Source organism: Cupressus sempervirens, chromosome 5 (assembly GCF_028749045.1).
Source record: "Cupressus sempervirens isolate cs-2001-9-10 chromosome 5, ASM2874904v1, whole genome shotgun sequence".
NCBI lineage: Eukaryota > Viridiplantae > Streptophyta > Pinopsida > Cupressales > Cupressaceae > Cupressus > Cupressus sempervirens.
This window is the reverse complement of record NC_143122.1, coordinates 96407858-96426802: the sequence shown is the minus strand read 5'-3', so window position 1 is coordinate 96426802 and position 18945 is coordinate 96407858. Positions and strand designations below refer to the sequence as shown.

The following is an 18945-nucleotide window of genomic DNA, read 5'->3' as shown; positions in this document are numbered from 1 at the left end:
CAGTTTTCGGGAATTGAAAAATCATGTTAAATAAGTCTTTATCCTATTTTTATTCGGTATATGTTTTGACTAACGAATGCTTGTACTGTTGTGGCATCGTACGGTCCGATCGAGCTGCGCTGCTGAGGTGGTGATCGTGGACCGTCCGTTTGCAGGGGCGTTGGCGGGGAGTCTGTCAACGTATGAGGATGGGATGACGTGGCTCTGTCTTGACCACGTGACGTGGCTCTTCCCAGGTGTCTGCCATGGTGGAGAAATCGGACGGTGAATGGCGAGGGGAGGCAGCTGGGGCGATCAGAGCCGTTGGATGAGGAGGATGATGTCAGCTCTAGGCTTGTTTGGAGTTCGCCTTCGAGAATTTTTATCATACCCTCAAGAAAACAAAGCTAGAGCTTTTTAGTTCTTTAATCCACTTTGCTGCAAATTTAGAGGCCGATTCCTTCGACTTCACACATTTTTGTGTACGTTTTCGTAATCTGCGTGAGTGTTTGGATCGGAACGGCCTTTTACGGTGGGAAAGGTTCAGCGGAGCTCCGTTTCCGCGTCGAAATTCGACACAGAAATAGTTTTTCCTGGTTATTGTTGGATTTCAGTTCAATTTCCTGCATTTATGCTTGTGATTTGCCCAGGGCAGACTTTTTTGGGAGAATAAATTTGTTCGGGACTTTTTTAGTTGAAGGTAGGCAGGAAATGCTTGCATTTCAGCGGGTGTTTTGAGTTTTAATCGTTGTTTTTTCCGGCGGGAGGTTCGGAGGTGTATTAATGACGGAGAACATTAAATGTTTTTGGAATTTTCGCTTGATTTAGGCCCGGCGCTGAGGAATCCGAGAGTTTGAGAAATTTACGACATTTTCGGAAGTGGATTCGGTGCAGGTCGTGAACGGCCTGGGGATTCTTGAGGACTGTCGGCAGGAAAACTGAAACAATCTTACACACCCTAAAGTGAAGATAAAAGACTTGAATAAGTTAATGGTCCATTACTGGAAAGGATATGATTATTCAGCATTTAACCTTAAATGACAGCTTGCTAGAGATTGCACCAGGAAATTGTCAGGTTTATTTCTAATGGATTTAATGAATTTTAAACAGAAATATTAGTTAAATTTGTCTGTCTGTTTAAAAGCTGCGGGAAAGAAACTTTAGGATTTGAAGGCAGAGTGTAGGATTTGTCAAAGTTTCTGGATAAATCGCATCGTTTTGTTCGAATGTGGCTTTTATTGTGATTAATGATCGGAAATTGTTTTACGGCTGCCGTAGTTTGGCAACATATCTTCTTTTTCGATTTCAGTGCAACTTTTATGATATTTAATGTTTTATGGCGGTGACTTTTGCAGTTTGTTATTCCGATTTAGCTCTGGCTTTTACCCAGTCGATTGCCTCAAGGTTATGGGGAAGAAGTGATTTGGTAAAGCTTGCTCAGCGCTTCTCAAATTCGTTCTATTGTACGTTGGATTGCCTATATCATCCTTTCAAAATGTGATTCTTAGCAGCAACAGTTTTGTATGGTTTATTTCTTTATTGACATTATTTTCCGTTTAGAGCTTTACATGCTTCTTCTTCTTTGTTGTTTGGCAGCGTTTCGTTTGACTCCACCAGAAACGATTGTAAACACTTTGACGAATTTGATAGTTTTGGTGAATCCCGGACTGGAGGCTATGGAAGAGTATGGATTTGCTAGAGTTTTGAAGTAGAAGCCCTCTTGACAGTGGACATGGAATCATGGATTTCGTGTAGAAATTTTGTTTGGAGGAAGAGTTTTTGGATAAATGTGGAGTAACTTTTTATATCTGATGCATTTCTGCCGGCGATTTTGAGGGTTGCAACTTGTTTTGTGTGTGTTATGTCGGTGAAAAATTATGGAGAAGAACCGTGAAGTTAGGCGCGGGGGAGTTATTGGTAAGAGGCATGTTTCTGTAGCCCGTAGATCCAGGGCATCATCTGGATTCAAGTATCAACCAGGTATGGAACGAATCAAGAAATAAAGTTTGACTGTTTGACTCCAGATGAGACGAATTCTAATGTTATTTGGACCAAAATGGTTTCTCAGACCTTTCACAGTTTGCTCGCTTTTGTAGAAGATTGTGTCTAAGGACTGTTACACATTTAGGCCAAAATGGTTTCTTGAATTAGAAGATTGTTTCTATTGATTATTGCCCATGTAGAACCTATCGTTAGTTAGTTAGTTTAGAAAATTGAGTTTTGTTGACTGTTACCTGATTCAGAAATTTCCAGAACGAAAAAAGAGGTTTATTTTCAAGAAGAGTTTGATCTGAAGCTTTAATACTGCCTTTTTTTCTTCACTTGGTATGGTAGCAAAATTCTTAGAAATTGATCTTACTTACGTAAGCTCAGTTTATAATACAGCTATCAGTAATGAAGATGGAGATGACACAATGGGGAGCAATCCCAGTACAAGCCCAAGATTGCAAGATAGTAGATCAAAGAAACATGCAGGACGCATGTCTCCCTCCTTTCAGGAAGATGACTCTTGTAGAGACCTAGATAGATCTCAGAACAAGAGGAAGCGTCCTGGATTGCAAGAGCCTCTAAATCATTTGTCGACCGCCTCTGCCGCTGTTATGGATGATAATAGCGATGATACCGAAATGGGCAGGTCCGAGGACGATGATGACTTGCCACCGCCAACTGTTCAAGGGCGCCCTTGGAAGCTGAAACTCCATGGGAAGGTGATTTTTTTTAATAAATATGAAATTTGTCTATCTTACACGTGGTATTGAGTTTGAATGTTTCCTTGACACTTCTCTTCAATTTGATTTCAGTCCCGGGAAGATTTGAGTCCCATTGACCCAGCAGCAGTTCCCCGCAAGCTGCGAACAGGTTTGCTAAAACTCATTTAATTCTGGTCAGACGTTTTTAGTATGTTTGGCCATGCTTTTGTTCTTTGGACTTAATTTACCAGCAATTGTGTTTTCCATTGAAACAGCTATGACAAGACGGCAACAAGACCCCACCTCACATAAGCATCTTCAGAATGATGCTACTACAATATCCGCTCCATTTAGTTCCAATGCAGCTGGTACTCCTAGTCGAAAGAAGGTCAGTACCCAATATTCTGTTTCATAATGTATCTGCAGATTACGAATGAATTTCTCTTCTGATTTTCTCAAAGTTTCAGTGCCTTGGGCTTCTTTTATTGCAGAAATCTGACAATCTGAAGCCTCCGACTGCTAAGCTGGCAAAGGTATGCACCACTGACTTTAAAGGAGAGCTAAAAAATTGTTGGATTGGATTAATTCTAGGCAATTCTGAACATTGCACTATTATATGCAGACATCTTCCGCAAAAGTATCTAAAGCAGAAGTAGAGGTTGCAGAAACTCTGTATGATCTTGCAAGAATGTTCACAGCTGAAACAGTGCCCTTATGTCCAGAAAAAAAAGCTGAGCCACTATTTGCAGCAAAATCAGGATCAGCAAGTAGTTCTACAGAACCTGATAGGAAGAGAAGCCCCAGAGCAGCAACTGCTGATGCAGCTTCACCATCGTCCTCCCTTGCCCAGAGTCAACAAGGAGGTATTCTTTATTGTGCATTTGGTATAACTATAATCCCAAAGTTTGGCTAAGAGTTCATGTCTGAAGTAAGCCCACAATACTAATTTTTTTCTATGGTTGCAGTTGTGAAGAAGAAGCGCCCACGAATGAGTTTGGAAACAAAGGATGAGGAGCTTGCATCAGTTACTGATCCTTGTTCATCAGTTGGCCAAGCTCTTTGTCTTGATTCTGAGAAAAGCCAATCACAAAAGCAGTCCAGGACAAGCCCTAAAGGAGGTACTTCAGTATCAGCTGTGACAGGATTGATGGCAGCTTCTGCCAGTGTGAAAGTCAAGATGGAAAACCCTGTAGACCATGAGGCAAAAATAACAATAGCAGAAAGCAACTCTGCATCAATGGACATCCAAAGCACAAGTGAACCATCAGAAAAGCTCTCTAATTTAAACTCGGCTGTCCCAGTCAATGTGCCCAACAGGTGTGCTGAGTTCACAGAAGAATTGGATAAAAGAGAAGCTATACAGAAACCAGAGCTTGAGAATAGGTAAGTTTTGTCTAGCTGACACCTTTTTCTTTTGGTGGGGTGTGAGGGAAACAAATTTCATTAGAGTTGAAATTGAAATGTAGTCTCATTAATAAATGCATAATTTCAGTGGTATGCTTACAGGGCTACTAACATTCCTAGTGTTCCATCAACCGCTTTCCCAGTGGCTGGTTGGTGCACCTCTATAAGTAACCTAGTTAATGATGGAAACTTATTAGGAAGGTAGATGGTCAAATAATTTTGATTCAGGCATTCCCATCTAATAATCTCTTCTGCATTGTTGTCAGACCATTAGAATTGGCTCCAAAGGATGGCGGTCCAATTAACAAGTTTGAAATAGATTTGATGGTATGCCTGGGTATTCCTCATTTGACTTTATTTTATTTTAATTCAAGTTAGGATTTGTTCCTTTTGTTCTCTAGTTCTCTATATTGTCTTGAAGCTGTAAGGTATAAATGTCATGTATTAGACCCTGCATTGACTTCAATATGCAAGTTTAGAAAATCTTAGATCTTTAGATGATAAAAAACCGTACAAGGTACTTGACAATGCAGGAATTCCTAATTAAATTTTCCTGCTTTAGCATGCGCATTTGTTAAATTATTTTGCTCTTTATTTTACAGGCACCCCCGCAAGGTGACAAGGTTTACGAGTTTATTGATTCAAACATGCCTGATGTGAAGGAGAAAGAACAGGTTTGTCCATTAGTAACATAATTTCTTAGTATTATGAATTGTATTTTTCTTAAAGTTTTATATGACAGTAGCATCAACAAATCCCTTGATTTTCCGTGTTAATTTCTCATTGAACCGATTTGTTTCTCTTTACCTTTTTATCTCATTACATCTTTTTGCAGGCACTTCCTGATTATCACAAAGGTGATGACAATTCAAATTCAGATATCAATGACGCTGCTGAGAAAAATGAGGTTTGTCCATGATTTTGTTGAACTATCTTACTATGTGCTCAACCAACATATGCTCACATTCATTTTATGGACGCATCCGTTTTGCGTGTTCAGTTTTAAATATCTTATTGTTGTCCAGAATACACTTTTCTCCTCATTAGTATTGGCTGCAGTTTTCTCAGCAGTTACTTATTACCTTTTCTTGCTTCCTGCCATTTCAACATTAAATTCCATTTCAGTTTGGACTGGGATATTCAACTGGTGATTTTTAAATGACTTAAAAATGCTGATGCCATTTTGGTCTTGGTTATTATTAATTAGCTACTAGTGTTTGGTTCGAAATTGTAATCAAGTAGATTCTTAGACCTTTTAAGACTGAATGCCAATGAAGCTCCTAGGTTACTTACTTTTTGTAAGGGATCAATGTCAGGTGGATATGGCAACCATTCGTTCAGCTGAAATTGCTTCAGTCGAGAAAGAGAGAAAGCAGGTTGAAAATTGCAAGAACATAGAATTAAATAAAGAATTTAAACAAGCTATTGGAAGTCCAGCTCATCATAAATGCAATGATTGGACAACTGAAAAAGATAATGGCATGATCAAAGAAAAGAAGAATAAGACAGATGCTCTGAAGGATAGGGTCAAGCAGCAAGTGGCTCAACAAACACTCAATGGAACAGGAAACAATTTCAAACAAGATGCAGTCATACATAAATCTGGTATATCTGGAAAGATTAAATCACTTGACATTCCTCTGGATTTCTTTCATCTATAATTTTGGTGTCAGAAAATTCGAACTTTTATTAATATTCTTGAAATGGTGTTCAGATTCAAATGCTTCGGCAAAGTGCACCACCACAAGTAACCTAAAAGGCACACCTCCACCTGCTTCTGTGGCTGGGTGGCCTGGAGGTTTTCCTCACTTAGGGTAATGTTGACAGGCTGCAGCTGTCTTTCGTTCTGAAAATTTGGTTTTAATAAGAAGAAAGGCAGACTACATTTTCTTTTTCTCTCACAAAATTATTGTTTACATTATATGACAGGTACTACCCAACTGTGACACCAGGAACAACTGCTGCAGGGGCTTCCACATGGCCAACAACTCTATCAGGAACAGGAACATCCTCAAGTGAGAACAGTAGGATGACATCACAGGTGATATCATTTACTCCAGTTTCAGTGTAGAATATGTTATGATTTCTTTGGTATTCTTCATTTAATAAACAAGTGGGATATTATTTTTTCATGGAGAGCTTTTCATTAAATCATGCTGCTCTCTATGTTCCAATATAATTGTTTATTGAAAATCCTGCAATTTTTAAGCATAGAAAATGTAGAATATGTTATCAAGAATGATGTGTATAATCTGCATTTGAAGCATTGTCTTTTATAGGAAAATTTTTCTATGTTAGTTACAAGTTAAGATTTGCTGATAGTGATTTTATGTATCACATTTGTTAAAAGTATTATATATATTTTAAATTATTGAAAAAATAACTAATACTGCAGTTTCTATAACAAGATTCTGTATACTCATCACTAATTTGTTTAGTTATGCCTTTTCTTGAATTGTTTATTCACTATTAGCTAATGACTATATTTATGTTTTAATTTTTTTGTGCAGCTTCCTTCATTTCCCTTGCCACCACAGCAATTAAGAAAGCGCTGTGCAACACATGTGTATATAAGCAACTTCATTGATAGGCAACAACATATGAAACCTAATTCATTATGGACTGTTGCTTATGGAAGTCCAACGGTCCTGTATGGGAAAGGGATAATGGGAACACCAGTATCTAATACTCTTGAACCTGGATCTGTGGGATCCCTTAAGGAAAAAGAACCTATTGGGGCAGCTCCGGCTGCTACAAATGTAAATGGAGCAAAAGAGAAGGTAGTAAATTCAGGCCTGGATACCGTATAACTAAAATCTTTAGAAAAGCAAATCCAAACTGGACAAAAGAACCACTTAATACTTCTTGTTGTATTGTAATTTTAAATGTGACCATCTGTATATGGATTAAGTATTTATTATTACATTTTCTTATAGATATCTTGTTTTGTACAACTTTTGTATGTTTTCTGCAGAATGAATCTGCTGTTGGTTTGCCTGTAACTGTATCACCTGCAGCTTCTGTTAGTGGCGGTGGCACAGGAACTGCTAATGTAGCAGTAAGCAATATTTTGGTAACTGCAGCTATGATCTCTGGTGTCAGTTCTGCATCAACGTGCAGTTCTGCTGTTGGTAGCATCGGGAATGGTTTATTAGATGGAAGTGAGGCATCTGCTGCTGTTTTACAGGCTCAACTATTGAATCCAGTTATTCAGCAGCCTACTTTTCCTTTCCCTATTTCAACTAATGCTTTTGGATCAGCTTATGGACATCTTTTACCACAACAGGTTGATGTCTTATTCTTCAACATTGTTTAGGCTCTTGCCAAGCTTTCAAATTTTGAGAAGCATCAATATATTTTGTCTTCATCAATTTTGATGCGAATCTTTTGCAGGTATCTCATGGGTTTAGCAAACACCCTTTCTATGACACTCATATGGTGTCTCAACAATTAGCCAACATAACCTCACCAAATGCTACTCAAAAGCAACCGAAGAATTCTCAGGGTAGTTTTGCTCCTGCTGGATCTTCTCAGTTGCAATATCAAGAGGTTTTTACATCACAAGCTACTCTATCTTTAAGTGGAGCTGCATCACATCAACCAAAGCATTTGAATGAAAAGAACAATACAGTTGAAAACAGGTCTGGAAAAAAACAGATACCAGCAGTACAAAGAAGTATTTATAACCAACATTTTACAAGTTTGAATTCTCCAGCAGCACCTACAGGTTGCACTGCTGCATTGCCTATCATTTCACAGGATTTTAGCCTGGTGTCAAATTTTGGAGGAAAGCAAACAGGTAAAATGAAACAACATGCACAAGCACAGCCACTACCCCCACAACAGGTAACAGCTCAAGTACAGAAACAACAGAAAGCCTATCTTGTGCCACAATATCACATGACAGCTTCTGGTTTTCAAACAGATTTGAATGAGTTTGATTCAAGGGTATCACAGTCACCTTTGAATAGAGGGTCCATTGGGCCTGATTTGGTGGGGATACCAGGTGTTGCATCAATCATGACATCCCAAGGTGAGCTTCTCCAAAACATGGCTGATCTTGCGAGGGGGCATGCCCAATCCCAGAATTCTATACAAAATCATACAAGTGCTGGTCAATTGCACCAATATAGCACACATGTTTACCATGATCAAAAGATGCACCAACGACAACATGCAAGAGGGGGGACAGCTAATACTGCAGAGACTGGAAGAACTGCCAATGAAGGGATTTATGGCAAATTTGGACATGAAGAAAATCAAAAGGAATCTATTAAGTGTGAATTGGACCAACCAAATGTTTTGAGATTCGAATGGGATTCTTCTCAAAACATGCCATGTTCCCAAACAAACATGGACTCCAAAAGGGTGAGCACTGTTAATTCTAATGTGATTACATTTTCAGAAGGCACAACTGGAAAGCTTTCTACCAGACAGGGTATCCATATCCCATCGCAAAATGTAAGTCTTGGTAGCCAAGTGTTGAGACATAGTCATGTTATGCAGGATCCAGGTCAGCTGAAAAATGCTCATATAGCATCAGCAGGGTCATTATTGCCTGCAGCATCTAGCACTCCACCTCAAGCATTGCATGGGGTCACTAGTAAACTTCAGGGGCAACCATCAAGGAGTGAACAGCCTGCAATGAATTCAGTCTCAGCAAGGATAACAACTGCACCTTCTATATCTTCATCTGCCTCTACAATGTCTCCTATGCCTTCTCTTCACTTGTTGTCAAAGTCTGGGGTAGGTGCCCCCACCAAAAATTCCGTGTCAGTCAAAGATACTCATTCATCTCAGCAAAAATCACCCATGACTTCCACCTCAGCTAAAGGAGTTTCAGCAGCAAATATGGTATCAGTCTTAGTCCCAGGTCAAAACCATTACAGTATCCAGCAGCAACAGCAACAGCATACACGGCATCCACAACCTGTGCTACAAAATTATCACCAATCAAATAAGCATCCTTCAACACAGCAGCAACATCTTCAGTTTGGCCAGCATATTCTCATTCACCAGCCGTTCCAATATGATGTGAGGACACAGTCTCAAGTACATTCCCAGCCGATGTCTCAACAATCAACACTGCATCATCAACAGACATTGCAGCAGTTACAACAACCTACAGGGCAGACTGCATCTCTGACGCAGCAGCTTGGGAGCATACAACAGCAGCATATTAAACATCTCCAGCCAGTTCTTACAATGCCCTATGGGGTTTCTGCAATTGGGAACCTCCCACATAATGCAGGTGCTGTTGATGCCGGACATGCTTCTCGAAGTATAATTTCTGATGGAGGGAAAAGTACTCCAAAATCAGCAGGGGATACTAGTTCTAAGTTAAGTTGTAATGATAGACCCAGTTACTCACATAACCACAGCAGTGCAGTTTCAGGTCTGCAGCACGTTAGCAGTAGCAATACAGTTCCTGTATCTTATCCAAATTCACTATCGCAGCCTTTGCCTAATACTGTTGCAGTTGAAAAACTTAGTGAAAAGACCAACCAATGATTTGGTCATCAAGGTGCCTAGTTCGATGTCAGCTAGATGGTATTTAATGCTGCAAAGAGCATCACTCTAAAGATATTTGTAGATCTGTTCCTCAGCTGAGAAAATGCCATGATTTGAACAGGCAAACAGATATCAAAAGTGACAGATACATACAGATCTCTGCTAAATCTCTATCAGGTCAAAGGAACCATTCTGCTTCTTTTCAAAGTGTCAGGAACCACCGATGCGGGTAGTTGTGTAGCTTTAATCTGTATAGATTATATGGCCTAGCCTGGTTATTAATGCCATTACGATGTGGCCAAGGTATGCAGAGAGTACATTATTAGGTGGTTTCCTGAACAAGGAAGAATAGCCATGGACCTTGATCAGTCATCAGAATGGATAAAGTTACTGGAGGAATTTATGGAACAATCTAGCATCAATGCTTTTGGCTAAACAAGCAGATGCAACAACCTGAAGTGAAGGATCCTGTTTCATTTTGTTACATATTGACGCAATATGATCATCTTGTAAATTTGTGTTCGTAGATGGATGCAAAGTTTCTACCAACCATTTGTCCATGTAAGGAAGAAGTATCTTATATTGTTTGTTACATTCAATTATTCTCTCTACATAACACTACTGGCAGTGTTGCCAGGGAGACCAAACTAAGAACTCTTGCCAGCAATTGATGCGGGAGATGGAATTAGTGTGAGTATATGATAGGTCTGCTAATTACAGAGGCATTCAATACTTGTATGAAAATAACCTGTTACAAATTTTGTTTCGATGTGTCATAAAAGTGTAAAGAGAAGTTGCCATGTGTAGCTAGGTTGAGTTTAAAAGAACACAATTTATCAATGCAATTTAATTGTGAATAAGAACAACATTTGCATTCAATTAGGCACAGCTGGTTGCTGTAGGTTACATTTGTAATGCAATAGATAGAATCTACTTTCCCTTCTCCTTAACTAATAATTTGTAATTTTAGGAAAGAAAATAACTTTTAGATAGTGTGATATTGCTATCAGGATTTAACTCTGTAGTTTTTGAATCGAACTAATATCATTTGTTTGCCAAGTAGGTTGATTTCTTTCTACATGAGACTATTGGGCTTATAAGACTTGCAGGACCTATGGCGGTTCTTCCAGCAATTCGGTGTAGTCCCAGCGTTGTTGGGTTTGCTTTCCAGCGACCAATATATGCAGTCCATCGACCTTGATTTGTATCTGGATGGGCTAATATGCATTTGGCTTAGTGTGCCTTTGAGGCCCCACTTTCACCAGCACATAATTAAAATCATTTCACTGTTCTTGTCTTGACGTTGAACTATGTAGTGTGACTGAAAATGCTGATGCAAAAATTTGACAATTTCTTCCCTGAGCTCTTCAAATTAATCTCATAGATTGTGAAAACTTGTCGCCCACTAACTTGTGCTATGCACCAGAATAGTCTAAGTTAACGTGGGCCAGGGTTTGATTTCTGAGCCTCACTAAGTCTTAATCGAAATCATCACCTTTGAGGGAATTTCGCATTTGTATTCAAACTGATTAATATAACTTAATATGTAAGGGAAAAGATTAAATAAACATGCTTGAGAAGAAAGAGAGATTTTAGAGAAATGATAACATCAGGGACACTTTACTTACACATTGTTTAGTCAAAGTAGATCTATCTTTCAAACCTACAATTACCAAAACGGGAAATACGAGTGGTTCAAAAATTATAATAGCTCTTAGCTTAAAAAAACTACTCCGATTATTTTTTAATAGCGAAATTTAATATGAATTCACTCTCCAACTAATTCCCATTGCATCGGAATCGCGGTGATCTGGGTTTTTCTCTTACCATGTTTATGTGAAAGTTATGCTCTACCCCACAAGAAAATGAGATGAAATCTTTGAAAACTATATATATATATATATAATTTGTATGCTGCATACAACCGGATAAGCGTATAGTCATAGACAGTGCCGCAGACGTGTGGAAACCTCGCTTTTTGTGCATGTTGCCAGATATGACAGTGCATTCGTTTTGTTTGTACATCTACTGATTTTTATAATAATATTTTATAATTAAGTACGCGGTGATCGGCATGTATTGTTTTTTTCATTATCTCTTCTTGCCTATGTTTATGGCCCAAGACAAACGCAAAAAACTAGTTGACAAGTTTGGTTCAGGTCATAATTTCTTTTGCGGTTCTTTTTATTGCGTTTTGAGCTATTCAATGGGACACTGCGGTTACTCGGTAGTCGGAGTGGCCAGATTAGCGATTATTAGAATATTTTCCTTTCGCTTTCTAATCAGCGGAGGGATATATAATGTATTTGGATATAAGGAAAATGTCTAGACTTGACATTACACATTTTAAAAAGATATTAGAATGTGGGGCGGATGGGATGCCTTTAAAAATAGGGGAGCATATGATGTTTTCGCATGATCGTGGTTGATTCACATTAATGTTGCATATAATTTTAACATCAGTTTTCTACAATCTATCATATAGCAAGCAACAATTTTTGTAAATGATTGTGTTAGAATTTTTTGCATTAATATTTTGGATGACACTCTGTGATGATGGATCGTAGAAGATAATCATAGAAAAAAACTGAAGAATAAATCTTGGCAATCTGTTTATTAATTTATCCTTCAGTGTCTTCTATCCTAATGATGGATCACAAAGCCTAATCTGAAACGTTGATGCAAAAATTTCTAACACAATCATTTCCAAAAATTGTTGCTTACTATACTTTTACATATTCATAATGTTTTATTTATATCTTAGTTCGGTATAATCAATTTATATGGAAATGCCTTTAATTTGAAATAAAATGTAAAGTAAATAATTTGTATTGTTTAATTTCCATGATAGATAAAAGCATTATTTCTATTGTTTATTTTATGATGAGGAAAAAATAAATAATTTTAAAGTAAATAACATAAGATTTTTGAACTCAATTGTCTCTCAAGTTTTAGGTAAAGGAGGGCAATTAAGCTCTAGGAAATAGAGAAAGTCGTAGATGGTCTTTGTCAGTTAGAGGTTGGTACAAGTTGAGCTTTGATAGAGCTTTCAAGGGAAACCTTGAGTGATCGAGTGTTGAATGCATCATTAACTCTAGCAATGGCGAGATTAATGGAAGGCAAACACTACTCCTTGCCAAGGATACTAATAATGTGGTGGAATTCAAGGCTTACTAGCAGGAATATCCCTATGCTTAAAAGTGAAGTTAAAAAAAATAGAAATTGAAGGGGACTCATTGATTGTGATAAATATGGTAAGATCCAAGGCTACCCCAAATTGGAGATGGCGTCTCCTTTTTGAAGTGTTATCTTTGATTAAGAAAGGCTTGGTTTATCAATATAAGTATGATGAAAATTGAGGGACTAAGAAATGAGGACTCTCCAAAGGAGATTGAGGAAGAAGATAGACCACTGTAGGAAGAAGCAAAGGTAGAAAATTTAAGACCAAGTTTCAAGCTACTGGAAATGATTTGAAACTTAGGCTATTCATTTCTAGTTAGAATATTTTTCCTTGATGGTTTTTCTTGGACCACTTCTAGAAACTATGGCTATAAACTATGTTGCTTTTATCATACTTTAATACCAATCTTTTGCCTTCAACCCCTTATTGAGAGAAAAAAAGATTTGTAAAATGGATGAATCAATATATTTATATTTTTGAAAATTGTATAAAATATCAATGATAATAATTTTCACACTACAAGTTTTTATAATATTTGTAAAGATATAGTAGTTTTGAATTAAATTGTATTCAAGGTTTTAGTTGAAGAGAGCTAAATGATTTAATTGAGAAACTTTTATTTCTTAAGTAAAAAATCGAGATAAACAATGGCGCAAAATGATGCATGTCTAGAATTCAATTTAGAGCATATTTATGTATGCCTGGAACACTACGAGCTTGTAATCAAAGTGTGAGTGGCTTAGAGTACATAAACATTAAATAATCTTACATAACAAAAGCAATGCCTTTTCTAGATAAAATCTCTAAATAAATTTAATAACATTCTAATAAAATACTTTTAATGGAGCCCTCCATAAAATAATTTTATCACACACCTCCATATGAAGACATTATTATGTGGTAAGTAAAGATGAATGATATAAATTTTAAAGCTTCAAAACAAATAACATGAGCTTTCAATACTCATTAATAATCATCATGTGACCATCTAGTCTATCCCATAATCATAAAAAAAACCTTCACGGCATAGGATAGCCATTTATTATGTTTTCTTTTGTATACACTAGAAATTGGCTTGACAATTATTTTTGATAGAAAAAATTGGCTTGATAAATTTATTAAATATTTCTTATTTAATTAATGATCTTTTCGTCCATTACTAAATAAATTATTAAATTTATTTAGTTAATTCACTTTGTTGTTTCCTCTTATGCTAAGTCTCTTTATTAGTTTTATTAAGTGCTTTATTGAATTACTTAATTACCCACTCACCCAAAGACTAAGTCACCTTAGTCCACCTCACTAGTCCAGCTCACTTGACATTTCATTTTAGTTAAAATAAATTTATTTAATTATTAAATAAGCCTATTTTACCTTACCCACGAGTCCTATTTCTAAGGGATCATAACAGGGTGTGTGGCCTTATAAGACTTGGTCCCGTGATCACATGTCATGGCAAGACCTATTCCATGCCACCTTGCCTACTATCCACCTCATGTAGTCAAAGGTCACTCATGAGACACTCTTGTGTGAAGAGTCTCAATAAGTCCTTCCATCTTCTTCTCAAGAGGGTCATTGTGAGACACTTAACATGTCTTTCCTTCCCTTATCAAAATCCTTGTCAACGTAGGATGAACATCTATCCTATTCGCCCTCTCAACCTTCCCAATGTGGTTAGTCTTAGCCTTTCATTCTTCATTCTTTCAATCTCCACCATAGGAATTTCACACACAGGCATCAAACCTCAAAAAATCCACAAAAGGAGCATCATTTTCCTCACTCAAACTAGTTAGCAATCTTGATATAATTAGCATGTGAACATTCTAGCATTCTAGCATATGAGAGCATTTGTAATATCACTTTGGAATTGTCATTTAAATCATCTAGTCTCATCATAAGAACTACACCATCATTTTTATTAATCAACCTCCTCTTTTTGTCTTGCATTTTAGCCATTTTAGGAAGACATTCTAGATTTCCATTGTGATCCACTATTTCCAAACCTTTGAAGGCATCTTTAAAAAAATAGAGTTGGAGATCTAAGAGCTAAATATCAAGAACTCAAAAATAGGAGAGCAATAAAGAGCTATAAAGGGTAAGCTTGAGGTATAAAACATGCAGTTTTATTTAGTTTCCTTTTATTTTTTATTATGTGTTCATTTAGATAATTTTAAAAATCTAATTAATGGGTTAGTTATTGAATTTTATTGATAGATACTAGATGATGCAGGAACATCCTAGGGAAGTCAACAATCCTGTATGTAGGGGCTTCGTGCTTGAGTTTGTGGAGTTATGATTCACGCGATTGGGGATCTGTTCGAGGCATATTGGGGAACCTTTCCTTAAGTGCGAGTGATATTTGGAGTCATCATCTTGGAGTTAGAACCATTTTAGTGGTTGCTGGTAATGTGTTCCTATTTACTAGTAGCTCTTTGGAGATTGTGTTTCTGAGCTTCGATATGAGGGAGTTGGTGTGTGCGCTCTTGGACTTGGATAGTTGGTTGGCACGTGAACCTATGTCTAAGTGCATGTCTTCTTATGTGGTCTTATGAGTTAGTTATCCATTGTAAACTTGGGGCTTGTCCTAAGTATTTAATTTATGTTATGTATTTACTGTTTGTGGCCAAGCTGACTTATGGCTTGAGGGTGTAATTAATGTGGGTACATGTAATTAATGTAATTTGACTAGGCCAACCTGTGGCTTGGTTTGATAGAAGTAGAGGGTCTTGTGGAGTCTAGAGTCATTGTTATTCAACATGGAGAAGATGAGTAGCTGAGAAAGTGAAGTTTGAGCAAAGCTAGTAGCTAAGTGTGGCTTGGGAAACAAGAAGGTTGCTTGGTGGCTTGTGAGCACGAGTTGAGATTCTTCTTGGAGTTCTCTACCAGGTTGTGGATCTAGGCTAGCTAGTGGTTTGGATCTTGTGAGATCTTGCTGAACTTTTATTGTAATTGTTAACGTGTTTGGTCGTAACCCAGAAGGCCTTACAACCAGGCATGCTGGATGAAAATATTATTATGAGAATTGGCATTGTGTGGATCTAAATATCTATGTTATTATTTATATTCTATTTTGTGGTTGTTTTCTTGGGGGCTAGGATGTCTCCTTCATGAATTCTCCCGCCTTGCACTGCGTCAAGTGGTATTAGAGTGAAGGTTGGGTTTGGTTGATTTGTTGTAGAGGGTTTACAAAAGATCTTGGAAGATGCCTTTGAGACAATTGGACCCTAGGGCGATTAAAGATCTTTGTGATGTTGTGGAAGCGAGGATCTCAAAGAAGATTAAAGAAGAATTTAGATCTGAGATGACACTCATGAAGAGTGATATGATTGCTAAGATCATAAGTGCTATAGGTGGTGTACCTCAGCATATGGGTACCAAAGATGGTTATGAGGAAGTTGTTGAAGACTTTGAGGTTGCTGGATTGAGTGGTGAAGGTAGAACTGATTGAGTTGAGAGACCTATGGGAAATAGGGTTGGTCAATTTGATAGATCTGGATCTTATTTGAAGCTAAAGCATAAGATGAAGTTTTCTAATTTTCTAGGTACTTTGAATCTTGAAGACTTGATTGATTGGATTGGTGAATTGGAAGACTACTTTGAGTTAGAGGATATTAAAGATCCACTCAGAGTGAGGTTGGCACAAACTAAGTTGAAAGGACATGCTTCTTTATGGTGGAAGGAATTGCAGTGAGATAGAGAAGAAGAAGAAGGTGAAATGAAGATCACTAGATGGAGATTGATGGTGACTAAATTAAAGGCTAAGTGTATTCCTATTGATTATGAACTTGAGTTGTTTAAGAAGTTGAAGAATCTAAAGCAGAAAGATATGACTATGAAAGATTATACAAAGGAGTTTTACAAGTTGACTATTCGGTCTAGGAATAAAGAATTGTCTAAGGAGAAGGTGGCTAGATATATTAATGGTTTGAGAATCAATATTCAGGAGAAGATTGGTATGCTGCATATTGCTTTAGTTAAGGATGCTTATTATTATTCTTTGAGAGAAGAAGAGAAGTTGAAGAGGGGACATCAAGGTAATCCTCGAGGGAAGGAGAAGCAGGATCACTTGGTGAAGAATAAACAAATTGCTGAAGATGAACCAAAACCTATTGAACAGAGGAAGAGGATAGATAGAGGTGCATTTAAGGGTACTTGTTATAAGTGTGGTGAAGAAGGACACAAAGCTTATGAATGTCCTGAAGTTGGTTACAGAAGAACTACTGTGGTGCAAGAGGCTACAAACTCAATAAATGAACCTGAAATGAATGGAGATAGTTTATTGATTTGAAGAATATTTCTTAGAAAGAGGATGTTGGAACCTTGTCAAAGGAGGAATTTGTTTAGGACTCATTGAAGATCTAGAGGTAAAATTTGTAATGTGATTGTGGATGGTAATAGTACTGATAACCTAGTTGTTGAAGAGATGGTTCAAAAACTTGATTCGAAGAGAGTGAGACATCCTTGTCGTTATAGGATTGGTTGGTTACAAGATGGTCATGCTTTGGAAGTGAGGGAGCAATGTCTTGTTGATTTCCAAATCGGGTAGTATAAGGATCAACTATTGTGTGATATTGTGTACATGATTAGTTGTCACATATTACCTGGCAGACCTTGGCAGTATGATTACAGGGCTGTGCATGATTGTGTCAAGAATGTGTTTATTGTTGAAAAGGGTGGTAGGAAGCATTCTTTGATTCCTTTGCAGAATGAAGAATTGGGTAGGAGGAACCTGAGGATTGGTAGTCGAGTTGAGTTGAAGGATTTTGAAAGGGTTAGAGATTAGTGTGGAAAGAAAACCTATTGTGCATTGAAGACTAATGTGAAGATGACAGTTGCAGAAGAAGAACAAAGGAAAGAGTATACAAGTTGATGTGGTGGAGGACATATATGTGAAGAACTAGTTTGGGGTTTATGGGCTGAACTTTGAAAGATGTTCTTCCAACTATTAAGAACATATTTTCTTCTCACCTAGGGTGTCTAATGCGGGAGCATCCTAGGGAAGTCAACAATCTTGTATGTAGGGGCTTTGTGCTCAAGTTTTTGGAGTTATGATTCATGTAGTTGGGGATTTTTTTGAGGCATATTGGGGAACCTTACCGTAAGTGTTGTGATGTTTGGAGTCATCATCTTGGAGTTAGAGCCATTTTAGTGTTTACTGGTAATGTGTTCCTATTTACTAGTAGAGCTTTGGAGATTGTGTTTGTGAGCTCTAATCTAAGGGAGTTGGTGTTGCACTTTGGATTTGGATAGTTGGTTGGCATGTAGACCTATGTCTAAGTGTGCGTATTCTTATGTGGTCTTATGAGTCAATTATGCATTGTAAACTTGGGGCCTGTCCTAAGTATTTAATTTATGTTATGTATTTAATGTTTGTAGCCAAGCCAACTTGTGGCTTGAGGGTGTAATTAATGTGGGTGAATTTAATTAATGTAATTTGACTAGGCCAACTTGTGGCTTAGTTTACTATAAGTAGAGGGCATTGTGGAGTCTAGAGTCATTGTCATTCAACATGGAGAAGATAAGTAGTTGAGAGAGCAAAGTTTGATAAAAGCTAGTATCTAAGTGTGGGTTTGGAAACAAGAAGGTTTCTTGGTGGCTTGTGGGCATGAGTTGAAAATCTTCTTAGAGTTCTCTACCAAGTTGCAGATCTGGGCTAGCGAGTGGTTTGGATCTTGCAAGATCTTGCTGAAATTTTATTGTAATTTTTGACGTATTTGGCCGTAACTCGGAAGGCCTTACAAATAGGCATGTTGGATGAAAATCTTATTATGAGAATTGGCATTGTGTGGATCTAAATCTCTGTGTTATTGTTTATATTCCATTGTGTTTTTTTTTGCTAAAGGGCTAGGACATCTACATTTGGGCCAAATCCCCAAAGATTAATACAAAATTTGAGTTTTTATGTGTGCTGGTATTTATAGGTCATTTTTACACACTCATTTTTGGTAGAGATGCACATCCATACTCCTATTTTGCACATTCATCTCTATCTAATAGATCCTTCTCTATTCTATTTATAATTTTTGTATTTTCTCCTATTTCTACACATTCATAAATATTTCTCGTGCCTATGTTCTATATTTCTGTGCATGTGTTATATATGCACTTTCATTCATTATAATTGCACTTTCATTGCATTTTTTGTGCATACATCATACCTGCTCATTCATTCCTCTATTC

The 18945-nt window shown here is 37.3% G+C and overlaps 1 protein-coding gene across 5 annotated transcripts; it reads left to right on the top strand.

Moving 5' to 3' along the window:
• The first annotated feature begins 363 nt into the window (after positions 1-363).
• LOC149554740 (uncharacterized) lies at positions 364-10342 on the top strand. 5 transcript variants are annotated; one of them, XM_089828781.1, is made up of 19 exons: positions 407-679; positions 808-1054; positions 1335-1442; positions 1576-1959; positions 2365-2687; positions 2781-2838; positions 2945-3057; positions 3161-3202; positions 3292-3532; positions 3635-4052; positions 4340-4400; positions 4676-4747; positions 4909-4980; positions 5390-5678; positions 5788-5887; positions 6003-6114; positions 6584-6853; positions 7048-7359; positions 7467-10342. In XM_089828781.1, the coding sequence occupies exons 4-19, from the start codon at positions 1857-1859 to the stop codon at positions 9582-9584; spliced, it is 4704 nt and encodes a 1567-aa protein (XP_089684907.1). In that variant the 5' UTR covers positions 407-679; positions 808-1054; positions 1335-1442; positions 1576-1856; the 3' UTR covers positions 9585-10342. The 5 variants fall into 5 exon arrangements, with proteins under 5 accessions (XP_089684906.1, XP_089684904.1, XP_089684907.1 ...); XM_089828779.1 differs by having other exon boundaries at positions 436-679; positions 2353-2687; XM_089828780.1 differs by having other exon boundaries at positions 364-1054.
• Positions 10343-18945: the final 8603 nt, after the last annotated feature.